The following is a 27,916-nucleotide window of genomic DNA, read 5'->3' as shown; positions in this document are numbered from 1 at the left end:
CCCCGCGTCCTGACAGTAGTCAAATAATAACTTGGGGTCAAATGTAAACTATACATTTAAGCTACAACATATGCTTTCCCTCGTGTTCTGGTGGACATAAATCGGCATGTGTGTGAAAGTCGAGAAAAGCTGCAAGCAAAGGGTGAGTCTAACAAAAGAAGTTACACATGGGTGTAGTGCCACTCCTGGCCAACACTAAGGTAAAAGGTGGTTTAGTGTTTCCAAATAAACTATTGTGTTTTGTTTCAAGTGCTTTATTTGCACGATGGAAACATTATATTATCTAGCTTTGTGTGTGATTTTTTTTTTTTTTCCCTCTGGGCTACATTTTTCTTGACGGCTGGATAGAAACATACCTGTGCACGAGTTCAAAACGGACAAACGGATACCTTCCCAGATCGCCTCAGTGGTCTCACTTCTGCCGTTTTACCAATCGCTCACATCACGGAATTAAGTTTTGCCTGGAGGGACACTAGCAGCATGGTGCTCTGTATTGTCCTTCCAAAGTCAGCCTAATGAAGGAAAATGAGCCTGGGGACTAAGGGAAAATGTATCTAATAAAAGAAATCAACACTGCACTAATGCAATTACGTTTGCATGGGTGCTGCGGAACAAATGGATGACACGGCCACCATGTTACAACTTGTTGTAAACACCCAGCTTGGCATGTCTTTTACCACTTCAATCTGAGAACACACGCATTGGTTTTATCCAAAGGTGACAACATGATGAGACAACCTGTCCTTGAGAAAATGGACTGTTATTCCCCGTGTCTAGCAAGATGCAATCATTTGTCAAATGTAATTACACAGTGACACAACACATGCGCGACGATTACAGCTCAGTAAGTTATTTATCAACCACCTGCGACGTGGATATGAAGCCAAGAGCCATGCTGTATCATCTGCCCAATTACATTGTCATTTACTCATCCCTCAAGCTAGCTGCTGTAATTGTGAAATACAAAATAACAACCTCAGTTCCACCATACCAACACATGGAATTGAAATAAACAGAGCCCATATTTTCTCTCCCCTGGAGACTTGCAAGCTGAAAATCCCAATTCACTATCTAATGATGAAACATTCAATATGATTTTTTTCGTGGCATCTCATTGACTCCGACAGTGTAAAGATTGCCGTTTGAAACATTTCTAATTTGTGTAATCGCTTGATATTTCTTCACCGCGTCTCCTGTAGATATGAGTTACTTCCTGTCTCCGTTGTACTATTACCCATCATAGCTTATTTTCCAGCAGTTTGCACCATAATTTTTAATACACCACAATAAACGCGTGATAAGAGCTCCGGTGTTGAAAAGAATGACTGCAACCCACATTAAAACTACATTTTATGGCACTTTGACAACTTAACGGTAACGATGGCAGCAACGACTCAAATGTCAAACACTTTAATATCAGGGTCTACAAATACGGTGCATTTTTTTAGTGATGCACCCCATACAAAATATGTATTTCAGCCAAGTACCCCATAAGCAGTGCGAAGCATTTTCCGTTGAAAAGATGTAATGCACAGCACTGTCTAATTTCTTAAACTGAAACAACATTTGTTTTCAGCAGCCCTGCTCCGCTTCAACTACGACTCCTTTGTTTGAGCTTTCAAGGCAGCAGTGATTGACAGGTGACGGCAGGGGACGTGTGCCAGGTTAGGTCAAAGCATCCTGGTATAGTGAGATTGAGTAGCGTACTGAATAAAAAGTATTTAACAACTATTTCATTCTCTATATGTTTAATGGATGCTAATTTTATATCTCCTGTACCCCACTGGAGTGCATTCACGTACCCCCAATTGAGAAAAAGTGACTTGGAGCATGCTTTCTGTTGGTGCAGTGTTGTTTTGGCACATTGCGGTGTTCCTGTGACACAATGATTTTGTTAGTGTGCACAAATCTGTGTGCGCGACCCCTCCCAAGATATTACAACCCCAGGGCTTGGTAATCCATCACGAGAGTGTCAGGTGTAATATGTGACACATTCACCCGAGGAAACGCTGTCACATTAGTCTGCATGGATCACTGCTGTGCTCCGTCTTCTCTCTACTGTTTATTTTTTTTACAAAGAACGAAATGGCTGCAATTGATAATGGCTGAAAAATGAGGTGGAGTTATGAGTTCTATTGTACCGTGAACGCATCCAGCCCAGAACACCGAGGCGCGGGCCCGTATGCACATTTGTATTTATGTGAAATAAATCACAGCCACAGATCATTCCGTTTTCAAGTCTTCTTGCTGGTACAACTTGCTGATTTGTTTACTTTTTTACCGAGGCATTTAACGGGGTTGTTTGGGAAATCGGATTATTCTGTGGAATGACAAAAGAAGTCATTTTCATCAGTAATGGAAAAAAATCATTTTTTTTAGCAAAGATAGGAACTGAGTATTTAAAAATATTTTGAAATTACGTTTTGAAGTGGATCTGAAAATGGAGATGATGTTTTTAAAAGGCTGGAGCCAATGGCACCGCGAAGGCTTTTGGACCAGGCTGCTCAAGCTTTGAAACCATCAGGACCATTGATTACCATCAGGATCTTCCGCACGGTGTGTGAAAAGAAAAGAGAAGCCAAGAGTGGGGGGTTGATCGTTTTGTTAATCTGTAATTTAGCGCCGCGTCTTCTGATGAGGGTCTTGGGCCTTTTTCTTCTGGTCCTATGTTTCTACCGTGTCCTGTCCGCTCTCTCCCCCGTCCTGTTCTATGTCATTTGGAGCATGTGGTGACAATGATTTCTTGCCAACCCTTTGCAATCACTCCAGTCAGGTGAGCCTTAAATGATTGGCGCTGTTATTCAGTGGTTTGATGGGAAAAAAGAAAAGGTCCTGTAATCTTTTTCCCTGAAGGACATGAACGTGACCTTTTTCTATAGCGGGCTCCGTGTGCGGCAGGCTTTTCTCAGCTGTAATTTGGGAAGATCACAAAGGTCATTATGTGCTTAACTCAGAACTGGTTCTTGCCTCTGGCGGCGGAGGTGCTGATTTTGAAATTGCCTGTGGCAGTTTAATTTTCTGGAACAGTGCAATAGATGGGTTATTCTACGAAAAGCTCTATGTATGGGGAAAAAGCAAAGAAACAGATATGATAACTTTTATGATTGAATATAGGATGAATGCTTCCTCTGTATCGTCCGGTTTTGCCACATTCTGAAAATCCTCCGTAAAGTGTTGCCTCTCATAGCTTATACTGTGCATACAGTTTACTGTCTGTCACAGCATATTGTATACAAGCCTTAACAGCACAGTTCTGACGTAGTGTCCCCAATGTGTCACGGTCCATCTCGTTCGCCAAAACTTCTTCCATAAACCTTCTTTCAAGTGTTTCTTTATGGCTTTGTCTATTTTATTTTTAAAAAATAAAGCAAAGAATTTGTCTCAACACGATTATTTAATTGGGAAAATTTTGTGGAGAGAATAACTAGTAACTAATGACAAGCACAACATGCAATGACGTGACAAGGGACAAGAGACCAACATGGCTTAAATACACAGGGGAGGTGCAGGTGGAAACCATCATGGACATGGCAGACAATCACAGGGGAAGAAGTTACCCCAAGGACACAAGAGACATGAAACTACAAAATAGAACAAGACATGGACCCAAACCGTGACACAGAGACCTGAACATTGGATCGGCAGGTTGAGGGTCAAATGTTTTTCGTGAGGGAATTCTGAATACATTATCAACAGCCTAAAAAACATTGAATGACAAATGATATACAAACAAAAAACTATAAAAATGTTCATAGAATAGATAGGACGTAACAAGAAACATTTGACTTCTCATTTCATTGGGAAAAATAGAATTTTGAGTTTGTATTGCTCAAGGCGAGGGGTCTGCCTCACCATGTTGAATCGCCTGGGCACCGACACCCTTTGACAAGGTGAGTTATTGACGGGAAAAGATTACAGATTGTTCTAAATAACTATGGAGGTTCCTTTACTTAAGATATGCGACAAACTAAACAATCTAACGTGGGGAACAAACTGCGTTCCCCTGGCTGTTGGATCCACGATTGTTGGACCCATCGCCCTGTATGTGCTTTTTGCACGATGCTAACGTGGATTACATATAAAAAGCATTTTGTGGCATATTGTTGGGTGGAATAAAAAAATAATAGTGAAAAAACATTGAAGTTTGTAGCTATGACTTTAAGTCAACTTCAAATAGTCTACAATTCAAGGTATGTTCCACGGTGTAATACAAATGGTCAAAAATACGAGCGTCGGCCACCAAAACATCGCTGGCGTGAGGAAGCCAAAAGGCTAGGAGGGGGGGGGGGGGTGACAGAGTTTGGTAAAGAAAAAGAACAGCGGAGATAAAGAAAAAGCAGCAATGGTTGTCAAAGAAGGGTGAAAGAAAGCCGGGTCAGCGGTGTGATGGCCCCAGGGCCTCTGCCATCGGTGCGTGTGTGTGTGTGTGTGTGTGTGTCTTGCAGGTTGCAGAGTGAGGCCATTAACCCGATTGGAGGCAGCTGGCCAAATTCAGCCAGTCTTTAAGAGACGTCCAGCCTGATGCATTGTGGGGCCCATTCTTCCTGAAGACACCTGGTGCGACTGGTGCATGGTGGCTTTCCAAAATTCCTTCTGTGACTGTTCCTTCTTGTGAAAAGCATGGTTTATAGTTCTGGAATAAACCTTTTCTGTTGAAAACCCTTAAATTGCCGTAGTCATTTGTTGCGGTCGAGGAGCCGGACCGTAACAACGGGGAGAATGAAAAGTAGAGTTTCATGGAGAGGAGAGTTAAGAAGAGGGAGGTCAGGGAGGGGGGGGGTCCAGTAATTGCTTTGACCCTGAGGCGAGGTGTAACTCAGTCAAAGTGAGTGATGGATTCCAAGCCCTTGGGCCCCGTCGCGGGAATAATGCCAGCGCTCGCAGGGATTTTTGTTTATGACCACTTGAAATAAAAAAAAAACGTGTGGGATGGACAGAACTGGGTGAAAGAGTCTGGGCAGGGCGGGTTTCATGGCTGCCCAGTGAAAATGTCAAACACAAAAAGGTAGAGGTAAAAGGTAAAGGCCAGAAAAGCGAGAGGGACTGGTAAAGTTTTGTCGGCCGGAGTGTTTGGCCTGTCAGACGGATTGCGCTTATGACCGCTGACATCCTGAGCACCGGAGGAAAGACGACTCGGAGAGAGAAGAGAAGAAGCACTCGTACACTGCTGCCGTGGGTGCTCTTCTGTGTTAGGGTGCAGCAGCAGCAGCAGCTCCCGGCTCTCCCACAAAAGAATGTATTAACAGGTTTTCTCCTGCTCATTAAACTTTCATAAGGCTCATAGCAGCTACAGGAAAATATGTCATATTCTGAGATGGCTTTCACCTCGTATCCAACGGAATTTCTTTTTTTTTTTTTTCTTTGGGCAACTTAAAACATGTCACACATTTTCATAGGTAGAAGGATAATTCTGATCATCAAATTTAGTTTAGCTCAGAAATAAATACCTCAGGGGTTTCTCAGTTAAATTGCAATTTAGAAAGTGACAAGATCGATCAAATTTAAAAGAAATGAATGTTAAAAGATTACTGTCTTTACAAAATAAACTTTTGCAATTGTTAAGGATTAAAATCAATTACAAAGGTTAGGTTTAGAAAAAGTACTGATAACCCAGTGGAGCTGACTTGGAGATGAGGGAACCCGAAATGCTAAATACACTAGTTACACTGTACTCATGATGCAACTTCAGTTACAACTTTCAGTTCAGCGCACCGTCTCCCTCTGGAACCTGTGGTAATTACCTTGTCACAGACCTAGATTGGTGTGTTGGACCCGACCGATTACAGAGAGACTGATTGGCACAAAATATAACTTGCTGCAGGTCCTCTAATGAAGAAGGATGCAAACTGTGTCAAGCCGCTGTCACAAAGTAAATGCCAACCCACATGTCAGAGCTGACACAGGCACCGCTGATAGTGGGTCTGATTACACCTTATTAACCAATATCCGGCTGATGAGTGTTGTACAACAAAGGAGTCTAATGGAGGATGTAAAGGCAGGAAGTAAACACCGCAGGGCCATAGGGCTCACTGGATATATTACACTAAATGTTTGTCTAATCTTTAAGTATTTTGAGTGTTCAGAGATTGAATATGTACAAGCTAGAAAAGCAAATATCACTCATTTAAATTCCAGGTGCGCTTGTTGGCTTTCACATTGCAATTCTTTCTTGCCACATGCTTTGTGGACAGGATTGTCGGTGGGTTGGTCCTAGCTGGAGGGTATCAACAAATAATGAATGGATTGCATGAGTGATTCTGCCCCTTTGTTAGCTTGTGAGTTAGACATCATTTATAAGCTCCTTCTAACGCAGACCTGTCGTAGGTGAGTATGTATGTGCAATGAACTAAGTTGTTGTTGTTGTTGTAAAGTGTTGAAAAGTCCTGTTGATCACCCCACTAACGCAGCAGCAATTGAAGCAAAGTGAAGCGCTTGAATATCTATCCCGCGTGGGATGTTATCAGCCAATTGCGCAGACATCATCAGCCTCTTATAAATGGGTTGAAAGGGTCCCGGTATGCCTAGACGTAGGTCCACAGGCGCCATCCTCACCTACTTAGATTGTGGAAGACAACGCTCATCTGAAGTGGCCAATCATTTGGTCAGTTGCAAAGGTGGAGGTTAAGTGGGAGCACTATTTGTGTCAAAACCAAAAGTCGATTTTGTACCATAGTTTTGCAACAACTGTGAGCTTGTATACAGTTTTAATTCACAACGTCAAGTTTCATTTTCACAAAGTGGGTGATAGAGAAGCATTAAAATGGTAGCCAACCTCTGATAATATTCCGGCTGACAATGTGGTTGATTATTTTCATTAGAAATGATACTTCAAACAAAGGAAGAAATCAGGTGGCTAAAAAGGGTAGAAATAATGCAGAATCTAATCTCCATGGTTGGTTTTAAAGCACAATTAGTGCCTCACCGTTGTATGCCTCACAGCGCCATTCTGTTCCATATTGAGGGAAAGTGTCACTGAGATCTCCTGTAGTTCGCAACAATTAGTGGGACGTGAAGTTAGACGGACCTCTGACCACTGCAATATCTGCTCTATGTCTGGGTTGGTTCCAGATTTAATGAAAATCCTGCAATGAAGTTATTAAGAATGTACCACACAGACATGCAACCCAAAATATCTGGCCACGACTGACGCCGCTGTGGAGGAATATTCAAATTAGGGAGGGAGAGAGAGTTGAGTGAGCTAAAAACAAGATAACGAAAAAATAAGAGGAAGGTGCTGGAAGAAAGAAATGGATTGATGCATTTCAAAGGGGAAGTATAGAGAATCAGAATGAAAGGTACCAAAGAATGGAGGGGCGCATAGGTGACAGACAATGCACTGTTTCCCATATGTCTCGCTGCTGTGATCTGTTGGGGATTAAAGCTTCAGTCCACATCAAAGAAGCTGCCTCATTATTGAGATCCCAACATATTGTTACCTAGTAGGCATGTGAGGCTAACAAGCCACTGTGAGTCCCCCTATTCGCTGCCAGTCATCTGTGAATTTCTGCACCGAGGAGGAATTGAGCATCTCCGTCGCTATGACTGGAAAAAACCCTGAGCACACCCCTTTTGATCAAAACTTAATCTTTTCTCTCCACCCTAATGAGATACACTGGGGGAAAAAAGGATAATTAGGATGCAAATCTATGGCGGGAGACAAAGTAATAGCTTCAAAAGAGTCTTTTCATTATTCCGAAAACTAGAAGACAGACTGAGATCTCGCCTGAGGGCAGCAGCTTGGGAGATAATTAGGGATTCATGATGTAATTGTGATTATTGATGAGAGCGAAGTGGGGATGGTGTGGCCGCTGTTAGTCCTGACCCCGACTGCAAAAGAGCAGCCACTGTCACAAACAACAGGTGTGGACTTGCATCTTAGTGTTCATTCAAGGCATTTAATGAATACAAATTCCCAATTACAGAAGACGGACGCGCGCGCACACACACACACAGGCGCTCTACATGGAAACATATAAAGTGTCAGCTGTAACAATGACACGTTCCCAGTAGAAACGCAGCTAAAGGTATGCTGTCATTTTACTATTTGCTATGTAGATAGATTGATAATAGATTAAATACTCGGGAGTGTGTACATCTTTTCAAACGAGGAAGGGCTGCATCAAAACTATGTGAATGCTTTTAATAGAATTTGGAAATGCAATGTTACTAAAGTTCATTTTAGTGGCTTTTCTGGAGCTTTTATTAGTGTTGCTCAATTGTTTGAGGGTGTGAAGGTGAATGCATTGATTTGAAGTAGACATTTTTTTTTATGTCACTGTATGCCATTTCAACAAATTCTCACTCCCAATTTGTAAAAAAAAACATTGCTTCGTCTAAATATGAAAATAAAAAAGCTAAAGTTAATCACATAAGAAAAATACCAGTGGTTAATGTATAATAATTATGTATAACAATAGTTTGGCTTTACTTTGATAAGTTATCAGTAACAAAATTGAAGGGCTCTCCCCTTTGCACTAGCTGAACAAACCACGGATAACACAAGAATATGAGGGGCCGTTTAGGACTTAACTACTGAGACACTCTCACACACACTACTGAGACACTCTCACACACACTACTGAGACACTCTCACACACACTATTGAGACACTCTCATACACACTACTGAGACACTCTCATACACACTACTGAGACACTCTCATACACACTATTGAGACACTCTCACACACACTACTGAGACACTCTCATACACACTATTGAGACACTCAGACAGCATCTCACTATACAACATGAGAGCATCTCACTATACAATGTGAGAGAATCTCAGTATACAGTGTGAGAGCATCTCAGTATACAGTGTGAGAGAATCTCAGTATACAGTGTGAGAGAATCTCAGTTACACCGGAAGGCATCTCAGTTACACCGGAAGGCGGAAGCAAAGAGCGCTGATTTTGAACAGCGCAATGCGCCAATCATACGCGCCCTTCCTTCATATGCCTTGAAGTCTGCGGTCGCCCGTCCAAGTTTATAAATACTACCATATTTAAGGGACGGAATGTCATTTTAGGACGTTTTCAGGCGAGAAATTAGGTGTTTAAGCAACATTTCTGCGGTCGGTTTGTTAACATTCAGCCATCGTAAAAATATCCATGGAGGACGTCGGAGATGTGAGGTGTAGTTAACGGGACCATCTGATGCCCCCAGCACCGGGCGGTCAGCCTCATCTCACGCCGCAGACAGCAGCCTGTTCTCGGCCAGACATCCGTGAAATGCTCCGCTTCGATCCACTTTTCCGTAGCGGTTATATATACGATAGTATAACTAGGATGAGTGTTCATAACCTCTAATCTGAGACTGGTGTTTGTTTAATGGCTATTTTGCGAGCAGAGTTTAAATTCATAACCTTAATAAACTATACGTAAACTAGACTGTATCCATAGTGTGCGCGCTTATTGTACTGTCTATCATTGTGGAATAAAACTAATCGTGTCTTTATTAAAGGTCTTGTGGGGAGACCGTCATGGAAACCGGCAGCAGGGCATCAGCTTCAAAGCGAAGGATAATAATCGATTAAATAATACATTAAAATCCAAATATTAATTAATGAATATTTCTATTGTAAGATCCACTCGTGTCTCCGCTACGGAAAAGTAGATACAATGTAGGGTGACCATATCCATAACACCATAAAAAAGGACAATATTTCGTGAGGCTCTAAATCAGGGGTGTCAAAGTCGTTTCAGGTTAGCGGGGGTGGCGCGGACGTTACGGCCAGAGAGGGGGGGGGGGGCGACAGTTTTCACAGCGCAACTCCAGAAAAAAGGAGGACAAATACGCGTCAGGGCATTGCAAATCAGGACGGTCCAACATCCCCCTAGTAGTAGGTGTCAATTTAAGTAGTCAATTTCACAGAAGTCTGGCCGAGAACAGGCTGCTGTCTGCGGCGTGAGATGAGGCTGACCGCCCGGTGCTGGGGGCATCAGGTGGTCCCGTTAACTACGCCTCACGTCTCCGACATCCTCCATGGAATTTTTTACGATGGCTGAATGTTAACAAACCGACCGCCGAAATGTTGCTTAAACACCTAATTTCTCGCCTGAAAACGTCCTAAAATGACATTCCGTCCCTTGATTATGGTAGTATTTATAAATTTGGACGGGCAAGCTCGGACTTCAAGGCATATGAAGGAAGGGCGCGTATGATTGGCGCATTGCGCTGTTCAAAATCAGCGCTCTTTGCTTCCGCCTTCCGGTGTAACTGAGATGCCTTCCGGTGTAACTGAGATTCTCTCACACTGTATACTGAGATGCTCTCACACTGTATACTGAGATGCTCTCACACTGTATACTGAGATTCTCTCACATTGTATAGTGAGATGCTCTCACACTGTATACTGAGATTCTCTCACATTGTATAGTGAGATGCTCTCATGTTGTATAGTGAGATGCTGTCTGAGTGTCTCAATAGTGTGTATGAGAGTGTCTCAATAGTGTGTGTGAGAGTGTCTCAATAGTGTGTGTGAGAGTGTCTCAGTAGTGTGTGTGAGAGTGTCTCAGTAGTGTGTGTGAGAGTGTCTCAGTAGTGTGTGTGAGAGTGTCTCAGTAGTGTGTGTGAGAGTGTCTCAGTAGTGTGTGTGAGTGTGTCTCAGTAGTGTGTGTGAGTGTTGAGTGTCTCAGTAGAGTGTGTGAGAGTGTCTCAGTAGTGTGTGTGAGAGTGTCTCAGTAGTGTGTGTGAGTGTGTCTCAGTAGTGTGTGTGAGTGTTGAGTGTCTCAGTAGAGTGTGTGAGAGTGTCTCAGTAGTGTGTGTGAGAGTGTTGAGTGTCTCAGTAGTGTGTGTGAGAGTGTCTCAGTAGTTAAGTCCTAAACGGCCCCTCATACAAGAAGGCAGGAAGCGCACAGTGTCAGAGGCAGAGACGAAGCCTTCATAAAATTACAGCAACATTGAGTTGGTATCACATTTAAGAAAATTCATTAAGGCAATGATATATATCATATATGCACACTGAGACATGGGTTTGAATTCCATAATGTATGGTGTCATTAACAGTTTTGAGTGTATTCTTCTAAAGACAGAACCCTAACAAATTATTATTATTTAAGGAAGGGTTGTTGATTACATGTACAGCATATAGAACACACTACTTTTGAGAATTAGTATCAGAGACTTAAACTAGATAAGCTAGTTCAGCTCTACCACAGCTTGAATGGGGATGAAATAATACAATTATGCGGTTCTTCAAAACTTTCTGAATGTTATTGGTCCAGCTTGATCCAATTCTGACAGTGAAAGGAGTCATTTTGCTTGGGTGGGAGTGACGGAATAGGCTTTGATGGAAGCTACGACATTGGGGCTGTTAATTTACAGCTGCTATTGTGGAAGATTACAGTGAAGGCTTTTAAGATCAATCTATCGCATAATAACTGGATGCCAATGCTCCTTTGGGTCCTACAAGTAAATTCTGCTTTAGGTTCAGACTTCATCATCTCACTGGTAGCATTTCAAAAATCCAGAGACCAAATCCAGAGACCATTGTCCGACTCAACTTTCTGTCTTTTCAGTCCAGCTTAGACTAAATCCCCATACCGCTCTTCAAAAACCAGACATTGAAACAAAATAAAAACAAGAAATTGGTTGTCAAGGACAAGACGGGCTCCCATGGTGTCAGCCAGCCCAAACAGACTCGCTGCAGACTCAATCTTCTCCATTGATTTGCTGACAGGGGATCTTTAGCCCCCATTTAAAAAAACATTCAATGCTTTCTGTCAGCGCTATGCATTTTGCAATACCATATTAAACATTTACAACTTACAACCACAATTGTATTCATCTAATTAATCGCTCAAAAATCTCTGGTTTATCTATTTTACTCTAATAAATATATAACATTGGTTACCTGACAATTCTACAGATAGTTGAGATGTTTCAAAAAGCATTAAGGAATTAAAATGTGTGGAATTCGTGGAAGAAGACCATTTAGAGCCAGCAGTAGACTTCACAGTAAAGAAAAGATGATACAACAATGACAGTGACAACGAAATATCCTGTGTGCGAGTGTTTAAAGCTTCGCTTAAATGAAGTCCCACTACAAAGCCAACCGTTAAAGTCTTTCAACATTAGATGGAACAAAGACAGAGGCATGAGCCGAGATGTCGTCATGCAGTCTAACACCGGATTGTAATTGAGTTGTAAACTCAGTCCACTGCTGTCAAAAACTTGCTGTTAAATCCTGATTGGATTACGTTTTAATCTCTCAAAACAAGAATATATATCCATTTAAGGTTGTGGAGGGATTCTGCACTAAAAGCTCCATTTAGCAGTTCAGAGGATACTGATAACTAACAAGTTTCAATTTCAGTCTACAACCCCCTGGGTGTTGACTCCCATAAACTGCACATTAATGTCTACCGCTCTAGCTGATGCATGCTGCTTTACACCAAAGGGTTTGAAAGAGAGAATTATCTGAAGTCGGTGAGTCCGAGAGTCACCAAGATATTGCAAACTTGTGTATTGACGGTTTGCATTTGACTGTTAAATTTGTCTCTTATACCAAGCACCAGAATTCAGACAGACAGAGCATCTTTCTGTCAATTGAAAAAAATGTTTGCTGCACATTGTCCCAACAACCTATTTTTCTGAAGTTATCAGTGTGAAATATTTCCCATTGGAATTAAAGCTAATTTGTCTAACACCAAAAACAAACTCCCATAGTTTCAATGGCCCATCGCTACGGAAATTCTAATTTTCTGTGCAGCAAACAGACATACGTGGCCAATCATTAGGCAAAATGATGTCATCAAATCTTCCCAATTCTGTTTCTTACTTATGAAGGCATGACCTACCATTCGACCTCTATAAGTCTCTTTTTTTCTCAATTGGTTGTGTTGTATAAGTTACGCAGAAGGGGACTCCAACCAATCAGATTTAGCGGATTCTAGCACGCCACAGTGGGAAAAGATGTGTTGCAAACATTGCATAAGAATTTGCTATTTGATGTTACATGGAGGGTCGATTTTTAAAAAAAAGTAATGTTTACGTGAATACAGACGAAACTGTCACGTGTGGGTGAAGGCAGAAGCCGGAAGCATGAGGACTCAAAACGCAGACTCTCACGAAAAAGACTTTAATACTCAAAATCCAAAATGCCATGAAGGGAAAAACACCGACACCATTCACCAACAGACTACGGGCTTCAGACTACACACTAAGTTCATGCAAACACCACAACATGCAATGCATTAATATACAGGGGAGTTCAGGTGGAAATAATCAACACTGCACAACCACAAGGAAAGACAGGACAAGGCAGGAAGTGAAGTTACCCCAGGGACACAAGACACATGAAACTACAAAATAAAACAAGACATGAATCCAAACCGTGACAGAAACATTGCAGATCTTTGTCAAAGCAAAAAACCTCTCTGCTTTGCAGAGACGCTACACTCAGGAGGAGAGAGCATTGACATCGACATTAGTATTTATTCCGCTAATTACGGGGTAGAATTAATTGATAATAACGGTGTAACAACTTTTTACTCTTACTTGCGAAAAATAATTATTACTTTAATGATGTAGTGTTTGCACCACAGATAGTCTTCTTCAGGTCGAGTGAAGAAGTGAACACCTGGATTTCCTTAAGGTCATAAATGATGAGACATTTTCATAAAAATAAGAGATTTCCTCTGGTGTATATGTCGCGAGGTATGTTATCAGTGCGTCATGACTCCTATCATCACAGACCGTTGACAGCTTAATGGTCAAAATTTGCCCTAGTGCTTTTTAAATCTCTGTATCTCAAGTAATGCAACCCAATCTATCTTTCCTTTATGTATTAATGGAAGTGTAGTCATTAAATCAAGGAAATAATAAAAATCTTGGCCGTCACTGTCTCCATCCTTCGCTTCATTCATCCAGCCAGTTCCCTCCCCTCAGCCAATTTAGAGTTAGTTGAGAGAGGCTGTCCATCTGTCGGCCGCCCAAAGCTTTCCAAAGAATCCCCCCCGGACCGTTTCTGGGAGTGCGATGTGTGTGCGTGTCCCATTGTCATCAGCTGCTCCCTGACGCAACTACCTATCATTCTTTCACAGTGGGAACTCAAGACCGGCGCTTCATAATTTTACTCCCACGTGTGCACAAAACACAAAGATGTGCACAGCAGGCTCAGCTGTCTCTAACTTCATCCCCCCACCTAATGCCAAAGTCAAAATATAGTGCAGCTGACAGCACCCTTCGGCCTAACGCATCCGCACAGTCGAACGGAGAAAAAAAAGGTTCAAACTGTATTTGAATAATTAAACAAGAGAGCCTAAGGATTGGGGTTAAAAGGGTATATATATTATATTCATTTTTTAACGAAAATGTTATGCATTGGAAGATGCCTTGAGACGGGTCTGTTTGAGGTTGTAGTGTAAATTCATCAAGGAGAAACAAAGATGTCCCTGTGTCATTATTTATGAAGGCTCGACTATGTGTCAATCATCTGCTGTTCCTCGAAGGGCCTACGTCATATAATAGTCTGTGTCCATATAGAGTGAAATGACTATCACTGCCCTCACTTTGTCGAAGAAAGGAATAAATAGTAACCAATAAAAATCTATGATGGTCCACCGTACAATTTTGTTGGAGGTGGAGGGATGGACGTATGCGTAAGTCATCCTATTAGACATGCATGTATTTATGGAATCCTACCTTGTTTGCTGCTGTTTGGTCAAAGAAATATGAAGATGATTTGCCTGCTTAAGCTGTTGCACTGATAAGCAGCATCTGCCAGTAAGTATAGCTCACGTCACAAATTCTTGAACAAAAAGTAACCCGTGTAGGCCTGAACACATTTACAATCTAAATAAGACATAAAAACTAGACAAGCTTTCCCAGGTATCACAACATAACCATGACAAGCAGCACTCTCCTGGATGTCAAGTTGGACCATATATAATATAATAAGAAATCAGGTGCTACAATTAACACTGGAAGTGTGTTAAAAGACCATGTGTTTTTATTGCAAGCAGACATTTTGCATGGTGAGGAGAAAAACTAAAGAATTGTAGAACAGAAAGGACTTTCCTTTTGAGTGTGAAATGCAGATGGCAAAACACATTCCTCCCGTCAGAGCGTGGGGCCGTTAAGATGCGCTAAGAGGAAGTAAATCACTTGGCATGGCTTCCTCGGCTCCTACTCTGACAGGTGACAGCCGTGTGGATCAGAGGGGAGGGAGGGGGGGAGGGAAGGCTGCGCTAGTGTTTCCCCTCTACTCCAGCGGTACAATCTGGACATCTACAAGAGGCAATAACGACGAAGGGGTTGCTGTTTGTGTGTGTGTCTGTCCGCTGCAATGTTCCGTGAAGCGTTTTGAGTTCAAAGATTAAAGTGAAGGATAGCATCCTTGCTCGTCTTCTCCCACCCTGACTTCTCTACTTCTCCTCAGCCCTTCTGCGGTCAATCTGTCTGAAACGAGCGCTTTTCAAAAAAAGAATAAGAAACACCCCAAAAACAGCGAGTAGAAAGAGGAAAAGTAAAAATAGGACTGCCAAGAAAGGGAGACCCTTCCGACAACAGTATGAGCAAAAAAGAGAAAGACAAACAAAAATAAGATATTTCTCGAAGCAATGTCAGTCAGTGAGTCAGTGAAGTGTTGGGAGAAATCGAAGGGCTGGAGGAGCAAGGGAGGAGAATGAGAGACACAGTTGGATGGGCGATAAAAGGAATGGAAAGTAGTTTGCTGTAAAATCTGCCGTTTCTGCAGAGGAAATGAGTGGGTAAGAAACGAAGGAGTCAGGGGAGAAGGAAGAAAAATAAATTGGAGGCAAAAGGCAAAGACGTTTAAACCAAAATGTAGGAAGCAAAGTGGGCATCAATGAATGCCATTCAAGCTAGATGGTGTCATCCTAATAAAACGACAGTAAGCTACATTTACAAAATCAGACTTTATGGTGAACCATGATACAACCTTATTTTGTAAAAAACAATATGTACAGTAGTCAGTAGGCTTCTTACTAGATCAAACAGGCACAACCATATCACCCCTCTGCTTTGCTCTCTTCACTGGCTTCCTGTAACCTACAGGATCCAATTCAAAATTCTTACCATAACCTATAGGGCTCTACATGGACAGGCCCCTGAATAGCTTGCCAACATAATTCACTTACATACCCCATCCCGGTCTCTCAGGTCTGTCAATCAAATTCTGCTATTCATGCCACGCACGCGTCTGAAGACATGTGGGGATAGAGCCTTTAAAGCTATGGCACCCAGAGTCTGGAATGCTCTACCAACCAGCATTAGGTTTGCTGAGAATGTGAACTGTTTTAAGGGACAAGTGAAAACTCATTTGTTCAGGCTAGCCTTTGGGTAGCCTACATCTTTTATTCTTTTAATAATTTGTATTTCATATTGACTGTTTTAATGTCTATGCACATTGTAAAGCACTTTGTGACCTTGTCTGTGAAAAGCGCTTACTTACTTACTTACTTTAGTCAAGAGAAAGGAACAAGTAATTTATTTGATTGACTTGTGTCATGAATGCCACATATGACTAATCAAGTTGAATTTGAGTTGTGCACTGGATTTGTGCAAGTTATCTAGCTAGCTATCAAACATCAGGCAATACAAGAGATGTTGTTCACTGAGGGGTTTTACACCAACCTAAATGGAACTTTGACAAATCTTTGCTTCTCTTTCTACATGCTCAAAATGATAATGCCACAAGAAATCAAACAATAATTTTGTCTCTTGACCAACAAATACTCTATTCTGAAATAGGGGTCCCATGGGTGACACTGTAGGGACTTTACCTCTGACCAATGGCAGTAGATGGGTGGAGAGGCAGAAAGAGCTAGTCAAGCCGAATTACATTATTATGTTTGGGCGAAACAGATTGCTTGAAGACACAACAAGTCGTTGAATCCTCGTTTGCTGATTGGGCTGCAATAAGAATTTCCCCAAAAACGAAAAATATTTAGGAAATTAAAAACGTCTTGAGTCTAAAATGTCATCTCTCCGAGAGCCACAGATGTACTTTCTGCCATGAACGAGCTCTCTTCCCCCGCCACAGAGAGGGTCACAGTGACACATTTCACATTTCTTTTAGTCAAACCCAAAGGCTCGAAACTTTGTAATGGGAAGAAAGAGTGGCTTTGTAAAAAAGAGCTATCAGCTGCAGCTGATACCCAGAGGTGCCTGTTGGGTACTCGCCCAGGGGCAAACTACGGTCAGGCCTGTGGCTCAGTGCAGCGCTTTGTACCCCCTATTTTAAAAGGAGAAAGGTGAACTCCTGGCTGCTCCCTACAGTGCTAAAAGCTGAGTTTTTTTTCTCAAGATTCAGCACAAAAGAATCCCACGTCCAATGGATTTTGGGAAGAACCATGACAGACAGGCAGGTAACGACCCCCTTGAAAGAAGGAAGGAAAGAATGAAAGCGTGAAGCGGAACCCTACTAACAAATCATTTTTTAGAGGTGAGCAAGAGTGCAGACAGCCGGCTACGGTAGACATTGAGATTTCTTGGGGTGTAAACCACTATCGTGGAAGAGAGTTGATTCAGCTTCATTAAAAGTTAATTGACCAAGGTTTGTCATCGGCGTCTCCACATTCTGCTGATACAAATGGCCAGTTGGTCAGACGCTCTTGACATTTTGCTTCCCGTGTGATCGCACTTGGTTGAGAGCACTTGGCATTTCACAGGGACTGATAATTAGTTAGCTTTGTATTTGTTTTTTGGGCCGATACACCGAGTCATTAAAAAAAGTAAAGTAAAGCGGATTTGCTCCTTGGTTGGCAGCTCCTCCATTTTTTCAACCTCCCACTTTACCGTCTCCCACGTTAAGACGGTCTCGACTGCGTGTGACCTTTTCAAAGCAATCTATGTTTTAGATGTGTTTCTCGATATTGGGTGACATTAAAAAGGTACTTTGAGTTCCGCTGGACAGGTCTGTTTCTTTTTTAACCTGCCGACAACAAATTAGCAGCAACTTTAAAGCTCATGCTGCCATTTGTGATATAAAGGACGTAAACTTAAAACTTAAAAAAGCGCCTCAGGATCACAGGCGCGTTCAAACCTGCTATCTATTAGACCCTCTCGATGCTGGCAACGTTGACCTATTTCTTGAGGGAAGTCAAGGCTCTCAGCTGGCGTACAGGAACTGTGCACCTGGAACCTTTTTAAATAACGGGGCTTCATCGCACATATTTTCTACAAGCTCATGCACGTCAGACCCCTGTCCAGCCAACCTTTTGGCGCTTACATGCAGGCAGGTGGGAACGGGGGACTTTTCATGGATGTCCGCGATGTCCAAGTTTAAACAAACAAGCGGGAGATGACAGATTTAGGTCCCAGTTTTGCGAAGTGATGCATGCAGCAGCATTTCAATTCTTTTGGTTTGCACTGGTAAGATGGAGCAGGCTGCTGCGTCAACACCCATTAAGGGGCTCAATATTTGCTTGCGGAAAGTATCGACAAGTAACGCCTTGGCTGCCAAAGCACTCCTTGTGACTCTCCGAACGATGTGAAGCCTCGGAAGGCGCTGACAGGTTTGACGAGGCGCCTCTCTGATAGATATGTTCTGGCTCTCAGGTCTTGTCGGTCTGCCCGCCGTGTGCTGTGTTAGTTAGGGGAGTGCCGGTTGGCTCTGGGGCAGGAGGGGTTGGCCTTAAGGCTTTGTCCACACATCACCACAGCTGATTGCTCCGCTGGATGGTTGGGATTCTCGGCTAAGACAGGGATTACTGACCCATGTCGGCTTCCCACCTTTACAGCAGTCACTTTGGTGTTTGCCCGGCCTCGTCTGGCGCTCTCAGAGGGTTGAAGGGATGTGTGCGTCTGTGCCTCAGTTTATGCTTGCTTGTGTCTACTTCAATATCTCTTTCAACAGATAGAGACAGCAGTTTTTTCTGCAAGGTGATGCATGTGCATGAGAAGAAACAAAAAAACCTAAAAATATGGTGCGCTCAGTCATGCCAGGTTGCTGCTAAAAACGTGTAAATAGTTTGTTTCATTTACAAATTTTGATCATCTGCTGATGATCTCAAGGCAATTACACCTCAGTATCACAGAAAACTGCTCTTTAAAGTATTGTGATTTTCGGACTATAGAGCGCACCTGAATAAGCCGCACCATCTAAACTTAAGAAAGAAAAAAAATCTGTACATATAAGCCGCAACTGTCTTTAAGACGCAGGTGTCCACATTGTAACGTGAGATATTTACACAGAAGGATGATACATAGAAATAATTTTTTATTTTTAATCGCCAGAAATAAATGTGTTTTTCCAAAAAGTGCCTATAACTTGGCACTAAAGCTGCAGTAACACGGCAGAAAAAAGGCAGTGGCGATTGTTTTGGCTTTCAGTCAGATCTGCACGGTGGAAACACCTCGGCCGTGATATCTGTGTGTTCATCCAAGGGCGTAAGCATGGTTTAGACATTGGAGGGGGGGTCTAAATGAATACCCTTCACCACCAATTTATTTTTTAAAGCGGGTATTGGGCTGGTGTGGGCAGGTGTGGTGTAACAGTGATCCAGCGTGTTCTCCTCTCTGGTTGGACATTTACTTAGGAAGTTCATGGCTGCATCAATGCAATACAAAACCTTTTGGATTAAATGAACCCTCCCCGATACAAAGTCCGAAAACTCAATAGCTTTCATTGCAGTGTACACTGTACAATCACGTTTCATTTCACAGCTCAATAACATTCCAGCCTACAGGACACAATCAAGCCATCTCATTCTGCTTTGTTACAGTTCCCTTTTTATCAGGATGGTTAGTCCAAGAGACAGACAGAGCCAGCCAAGAGAGGATTTTGGTCTGTCCGTCAGACTCTAATGTCTCCACACAACAGCCCAAACCCAAACTGACAGGCACACACCATACTGACAGCCCACTAACAACATGCTATTGTTCCCTTGCAAATGGCCAAGACACACCTGTCAGAGCTCACAGAGAGAGACCGAGTGGCAGAAAGAGGACTCGCAGAGAGAACCTGATTCGGCGGGCCTCAGCCTCACAGCAATATACATATGTCACATATAGATTAGGGTGGGTCCATGTGGGTCAAATTTTCTATACATGTAGTTTAACAATGTGATAATTTGAAAGACGAATCAAAGATTAAAAAAATGAACCAGATGCTGACAACCATGTCGGCTCAATATTATGCCACACTGCCTTGAAACAGTGTAATACAAAGATATATTAAAGAGTAATTCAATGGTAATTCCAATCAATTTAGTTACAGCACTAGTTCAGTAGGTACAGCTGCTTGCTCATCAATCACAGCGCTGTTGGTTCGATCATTGGATTGTTCGAAGTTAATGGTCCATGTGAGTAAAATATGAGCTTTACTGTCATGTCAACTGTATAGATTAAAACCAGTCAGCAACCTTTGCATTTGAAAAGGGAAGCAAATGGCACAAGTTCCTTAAACTTGGTTGATTTTATATTCAAATAAAGAAGGGTATTCCTTAAGTGGGTGCAACCCTGAGGTGGAAGGTCGGTATTACAGTTTTGAAATAACTGTTTTTATGTGTTCATGAAGGTTAACCGTCATCATTTTGGTCAGCTTAAATAGTAGCTCATAAACCAATGCATGAATTTAAAAAAAAACCATTGATAAGGATTAAACCATATGACTACTTTGTAAAATATTAATGCTGTATAGTAAGATCAGCAGCGGCTCTGTGAGTGAACTTTGTATATTTTACAACATGGTGAGCTCCATGATATTCCCACCCACAAAAACAAATTCTTTTTGAAAGAGGTGTGTTCAAGCTTCAACTGAAAGCAGTAGCTTCTAGTAGTATCTTTTGGCCAATTTCTATCTTCTCACAGTACATACTATTAGAGTAACCAATCCTTTAAGGATTTGAATAGACATGTAAGCATTCACCTGACTCACCTGGATACACACAAGGATGCTTAAGTACAACCCGCAGCTGTGTCCCCTCATGCACGCACTCACTCGCTTGAAGAACTGAGGCAACAGCCTGTCCTCTCTGGGTGATATCCACTGGATGCCTTCCAAAAATATGTAATCCCCTACAGGCATATTTTGCATAAAAGTAAGCCTGCTGATGTTTTCCAATCTCTTTTTGAGCACAATCCAGCACGCAGCACTGTCAACGTGCATATTTTTTAATGAGAATGGGTAATGGGACGTTGAGACATTCCTGGTGCATCCCATTTTTTGCCATCAGCTCTTAAGTTTAGACCTTTTTGATTCTCCGATAACCCGTGGAAAGACATGTAAATTGTGCAGTTTCATTAAAATATGTGTCATTCTATACCCTACCTTCTGTCGAATCTCTTCCTCCATCTTGATGGGGGAGCCGAACTCAGCAACCTGGCGGACACCCTCACTGGCGTAGCCCCCATACTCCCATAGCACATAGCCTCTGGAGTGAGACGCGCCAATCAGAGCCGACCAGTGGTTGGCCCGTCCTGAAAGACAATTCTTTTTTCATTCGGACTTGAGTGGTTTGAATTCAGATAAGCAAGTCAAGAAAGGTGTTAGTTTCAGCTGATTGAGCAGCTAGCTGGTTGCCTGAAGTCATTTTTTTCATATGATCAGTTTAACATGACACATCGATTTTTGAGTTGGTCGATCGGCATATTGGTTTTATGTGGTGCAGGGCGGGAGGTGGCATACTTTTTATTGCCTGGGAGCGTTAACTTAGAGGAGGTTGCCAGGCAACCGGCGGAGACTTGAGGAAATTCCTGCACCTGGCCAAGAAATAGTCTTGAACTTAATCTCCATTTTTACACTTTGTCTTTTGTACGGATTTCAAGAAGATGTGAAATACGTTGTTAAGGTGACGCCAAGCTGACTGTTTCCCTGCTTATAGTCATGCCGCTGAGCTAAGCTAACTACCAGCTGACTGTAGGTTGCTAAAACGTTGTATTTTTGGACGAAGCACTTTTTGCAAAAGCCTGGCGGCCAATGGTCTGAACTCACTCGGATAGTCTTTGGGATGTACTTTCTCTGACCAGTTGCCGTAGAAGGTGAGTCTGTACTTTGCTGTACCGCAGGCGCAGCACTCCATTGCAGGAGCTGCAGTAGCCTCGCCGAACACATGCTCTGCAGGGAGGTGGTACATAAAGCACAATTTTAAAGGGAGAATGCACAAGCCAAACAAATGATAGAATTCAGGAGCTTAGACGCAGACATATCTACATGTGTGCATGCTTTGCCATTAATGAACACCTGCAAAAAATAGCAGTTAAATGACTACAATCTGGACTCAGTCAGAATGTCACAAAAACTAATCAAATAACACATTAGCTTTGAGGCAGACTCATACATATTGAAATATTGGCCCACACCAACATGTTTAAAAAGATAGGTCAAGGGGAGTACTTGAATATTTATGAGTCTGCAATTCATTTGAAAGAATATCCTCACTTGACATCTAAGATATAGCAGGATGAGTCAAACATTGGCACACATGTCAGCAGTCGCAGACAGGGTGTCTTGATTGACTCGCATAGTAGCATGGAAAACTTGGGTGAGGAGAAGACCATTTTATGAGTCTAAATCTCCTGAGATTGAGTTTGAAACACATGTCTGGGCTCTTTTTTTATTGCACAATAAACGTGTGCTTGGAAGCTAAAAGAGCCCCGTCGCTTTGCTGTCTAACTGCTGTTTAATGGGGGGTGGTGGGGGGGTCCTCTCTCCCAATCTGGCGTGACACTTCCCCGCAGTAAAATTTCAGGTAACGTAAGGGCTGTGGCGCTGCTCTGTGGTGACATACAAAACAATATTTAAGTACAGTAAACCGACAAGATACATGATTCACAGTTTCTATTGTGCTCTATTGGGCGTATTTATTTTGGGGTATGAAAGGCTGGGAGCTGTTCTGCTGTAAAAGACAGGGGGAATCAACAGCAGATGGAACAGAGGATAATGGCACCATGATGGGCGGTCCAGGATGAAAAGAGCAGATGACGGGCAGCTGACATTACCTTTCTCACACAGTCGAATAGTGAGAGAGCCTTCATCCTGGAAATAAATGACCCTCTTCTGGACAATACTGGCCCTGGAGAGGGGAGAGGAGGGGGAAAAAGAGAAATGATGAGTTGGATAGTGAGAGAGGTGCAAAGTGCATTGCGTGGATAACAATGAAGAGTGTTTTTCCTGTTCAATATCTGATCCATGTAATCCTTGGCGAGAGGGAAAAGTAATGAGTTCCGTGATGTTGCATGGCGGACAACGGGTCCACATCTTTTGCACGGAAACCGGGCTGTATTCTTAGGACCTCATGCCTCAATCACACCGCAGCAGTACAACATGTGACGAAGCAATCATGCCCACGGACACGAAGGAGAGAGAGAGAGCTGGTATTAAATTCGAAAGCAGGATTACGAACAGACCCCAATTCTAATATATTAAGTAATACCGTCTGGAAAGGAAGCAATACCAATAAAAATAGGTTTTTACCAGAGGCAGTTCTTTTTCAGTAAAAAAAAATCAAATACATTTCTCATTTTGTTCAAACAGAGCTGTAGAGCTGTGTGATGCCACTCCTATGGAAAGAATACATTCTGAGGTTTAAAGCTACAATGAGGCCTTACAACATGTAAGATTCCACCACAACGGAATTGCATACAGCCGCCTTTCATTGTAAGGAAGCTGCTTCAAAAGCAAATGTGTTGTTGCGTTTAGAGCGCTTAATTTTTATTTTTATTTCGACTAACCAAAGATTCTCCCTTCATAATTACATTCGGACATAACTTCATGACATTAAAACTGATTGTATGGGTCTTGCTTTTGACATGTGGACTGCAATATGGTCCATTACAACAACAAAAAACATCTGCAGAGAGCTTGAAATGGCTCAGCATCTGTCCTGTCTGAAACTAAGAGTACTCGAATGAAATCATATGCTCAGTTTTGTTTGATTAATGGCTAAAATTGTTATAATTGTTGAATTTATGGTTCACCGGATCTATGGTTCCCCGGAAACAAATGAATGAAGAACCACTTCAGAGAGGCATAGAAAGGAGAAATATGTCTTTAAAAAAAGAATAACAATCACTATGATGCTTGTTCAATGGAGAGCCACTATAAGAGCTTTAAGGTAAGGAAAATCATGGCCCTGAAAGTCTGTCTTTTATGAAATATTGCATGCGAGATATTAAAAATAACTTTTAAGATGAGGCTATTGAAGCAAGAAGTATAATAATATATAAACAGCAATAATAATATAAATAATAATAATACTGTTTTTTATAGCGCTTTTCTTGGTATCCAAAGACGCTTTACAGTTGAAATCAAAGTAAGGGAAAACGTACAGATAAGAGAGAAGCAAAACACTAAAAGAATAGTACAAACTGTGAGTGCTGCAAAATCACAGGAAAAGCAAGATTGTATTATTTAAATATCCAAAATGTAGCAGCGTTTTTTTCTGAAGGTAATCAAAATAATGAACATACTGTATATTGAAATGTGAAGCAATTATGTGACTGCTATTTTTCGACAAGCAGTTTTTGTGCTAAAGCGCTGAGCTATTGTATCTGAGAGACATACTGTATATGAAAGTGAGCTGAAAAAAGTGACTGGAGAGAGAGAGGAGGTACTGCCGCCATTAAGCTGGAGTTATCTGTTATATTGCTTCTATAAATCTTGTGTGGACTGAATGATGCAATACACCCTGCAACATGGGTTGACTGCTTGGGCATGAAATTGAAAAAGAAAAGGGAATAAACAAAATTATTGAGCAAAGTAAATTCTTTAAGAGTCTCAATGAGGCCAATGGTCAACTGGTTTATTTATCCAATAAATCCAACGATATATGGTGTTATTTGGCAAGACATTTTCCCATCTGTGTACTGAGAGCTTTCAGTAAAATATGATTCCCACCTACAGTTACACCTTCGGTCAGTGTTTATTTAAGATTTCTCGTCTTCACTAGACATATTTGCGCAATCCATTCATGAGGGTGCGAGTCTCCACGGCTCTATTTTGAAAATGTGTCAATTACAGGCCACTGCACCTCAGAGAAGGCAGACAGTAATAGAGATATGTGTGGGACGAAACAAGTTCTAACAACGCTGCTGCATTTCCCTCTGGTCCTAAAGAGGTCACACATTGCTATGGATATATATGGAAGACAGGACAAGGCAGGAAGTTACCCCAGGGACACGAGAAACATGAAACTACAAAATAAAACAAGACATGAACTCAAACCGTGACACTCTCATTGCAAAAACAATGACTATTGCAAACTTGGAAAGTGTTGAATTCCAGTCTCAGAGATTATCTTTGATTGAAGGATTTAGCACACAAGTTACTGTGTTAACTCAAGGGAATGTGTTTAACTCAAACGATTTATGGATTAAAAAAGAGAGAGCTTAACAAGGCTAGTCCACTTCATAACAGACTGCATCTTGCCTGCAACTCTACCCCGACATCCCCCTCAATGGAGTGAGATCCGATTGCTGCGCTTTCCTTTTCCATTTGCCCTCTTGACTGAGGCTTAGGGATTTGCTGGTTTAATAACACGAGTAAATAAAATCAATGATTATTAAAATACATGATCTTTAAGAACGTTCATATTTTAATTAATGAATTGAATGAATACACTACATTTTTTAATATAATCATGATATTATTCTTCCGTTGCACTCTGTTCAGACTTGTGTCGAGCTCCTGAAATGTACTGCTTATACAGTGAGGAAAATAAGTATTTGAACACCCTGCTATGTCCGAGGGAGATTGACAGTCATGTTTAGCTTCTTCCATTTTCTAATGATTGCTCCAACAGTGGACCTTTTGTCACCAAGCTGGTTGGCAATTTCCCCGTAGCCCTTTCCAGCCTTGTGGAGGTGTACCATTTTGTCTCTCTTTGGTCTTGGCCATGTCAGTAGTTGGATTCTTAGTGATTGCATGGGGTGGACAGGTGTCTTTATGCAGCGACCTCAAACAGGTGTATCTAATTTAGGATAATTCATGGAGTGGAGTATCATACAAATAAATAGTTTAAAAAATCATACATTGTGATTTTTGTGATTTTTTTTTTTTAGATTATGTCTCTTACAGTGAAACCATGATTTCCAAGTGGGAGAACTTGCAAAATAGCAGGGTGTTCAAATACTTATTTTCCTCACTGTATATACTACTGAAGTCAAGTTCAGAAAACCACTTTACTTTAATGCAGCCTCTTTAAAACCAAGCGAAGAAGAAGAGAACACATACAATATTAAAACTTCAACCTGATATCTGGAATCATGATGAAGATATTCAATTGCAATATTCAAGACAGTCCGGAGCCTATGAAAGTAATTAGCAAACATCCTTTGGGAGCATGAATCACCATACAAATCAAACCGACAAACTTGCTGTCCCACAAAACAATAAGTGATGCAGAGAGAATGGAATCGTATCCAGTTCACTTCTGTATTCATCATTCGTCAGTCCTCACAGTTGACATCAAATAGCAGCCCAGACACTCCGACAACGGAGTACACTTGAATTATATCTGGTCCCTGTGATCAATAAAAAAAAGCTCGTCTCTGTCTGTGACTGCGTCATGACCCAACAGTTTAGATGGTGCTGTCAAGCAGCTCTCCCCGGAGTCTGGCGGTTAAACATTCGGTTGTCACGGAGCGAGCAGGTGACTGGTGGCCTCGTCCCGGAGCACTCTGAGTAACAGCGGCAGAATACTGATGGGAAGACGGAGCTGGAAGGTCGGTGTGAGGTGAACATGTGATGGAGCAGATGGCCGCAGGGCAGTGTCAGAGCAAGGGGTGGCACATCAAGTGTGAGCTTGATAACGAGACGGGGAGTGATCAACAGGACAGCAGAACTTAGTTTGCAACCTCTTTCCACTCACGGACAGTCACTTTTCTCTCGTCTTTTCTTCCTTAATTCTAAGTCCCTATTGGAAACGATTTTGGAGATTAAAGTAGAGATATAAGATGAGCTCATCAGTGCTACCAGGAAGTTGGTGACCTTGGGAGTGAATCACAGAATAACAAACACACGCCTAACCTTCATAATTCCGAACACACCCGGTTGCACTCAGAGGAGCTTGTGTATACAAGAGTGAAAACAATCATTTAAAGTCTTAGTAAATAGTAAAAGAGTAAAAAAGGTACTTCACAACACATGATGTTTTAATTAACATTACAAAGTAGTTATGCTTCAATTCTGTAACCCGAGAAAAAATATGTTTCCTGAGGTAAATGAGGACGGACTTCAGCTAAATAGTAGCTTCATTTTTACTGGAAGAGCTGGCTCGTGACAGTAGTGTCGGATTATTAACTATAGTAGAGCTGAATTTATTAACAAATTAAAACCAATGACCTTACGCTGGTTCTTCCGCCCCAAGATTATGCCAAAAAGATAAATACACTCAACAGCATTGATGAGTTACTTTTTCCTCAACTTTTTAATGATAATAAAGTCATGGCGATCTAACCCCCCTCTGCAGTTTGCCCGAATAATAATAATTTACAAGCAGTAGCTGTAACCAAACGGAAGAACAGCGCTGCATACCGGGAGCATAAAAATAATCAAAATTTTAAAAAAAACACAATGAGCCTAATCCTGACACTCTGGGCCCTTGGGCAAAAGCCCCACCACGATGTAGAGCTAGACATGTGGGGCAAATTCTCAGAAATAATTTTGGCTGCCGATAGTACCTTGAATTGCAAGTAATTTGCAAGAGCAATCTTCCCCGTCTCGCGGCCCGTTTCACAAAAAATGTGCAATATTGATGTGACAAGAATACCCATTTTTTGCATTCAATTTAGTTGTCTGGCTAACTATAAAAGCGCCTGCTTCCCATTGCATGCTTGGCTGACAGGCTTCATGAATGCTCTTCAGTGACCACCAACTCACCAAAGATCATTTCACTGTAACTATCTATTATCACTGATCTTCTTGAATTGAACTGATTTTTGCTGAGGCTCATCTGAGCAGAATTGTATGCATATTATGAGCACCAGGATCATTACTAGGCAGCACAGTG

General features: G+C 41.8%; 1 protein-coding gene across 1 annotated transcript in view; it reads right to left on the bottom strand.

Moving 5' to 3' along the window:
- The window catches only part of spon1b (spondin 1b), a 63,306-nt gene that overhangs the window by 17,528 nt on the left and 17,862 nt on the right, over positions 1 to 27,916 (bottom strand). Inside the window, exons 4-6 of the mRNA XM_037451788.2 lie at positions 22,908 to 22,981; positions 21,901 to 22,023; positions 21,238 to 21,386 (exon numbers count right to left, since the gene is read on the bottom strand). Coding sequence (XP_037307685.1) covers positions 21,238 to 21,386; positions 21,901 to 22,023; positions 22,908 to 22,981 — 346 coding nt within the window. The remainder of the gene's footprint in view (positions 1 to 21,237; positions 21,387 to 21,900; positions 22,024 to 22,907; positions 22,982 to 27,916) is intronic.

This window comes from Pungitius pungitius, chromosome 6, assembly GCF_949316345.1.
Source record: "Pungitius pungitius chromosome 6, fPunPun2.1, whole genome shotgun sequence".
Lineage (NCBI taxonomy): Eukaryota > Metazoa > Chordata > Actinopteri > Perciformes > Gasterosteidae > Pungitius > Pungitius pungitius.
The sequence above is the reverse complement of the archived record's forward strand: the minus strand, read 5'-3'. Positions and strand labels throughout refer to the sequence as shown.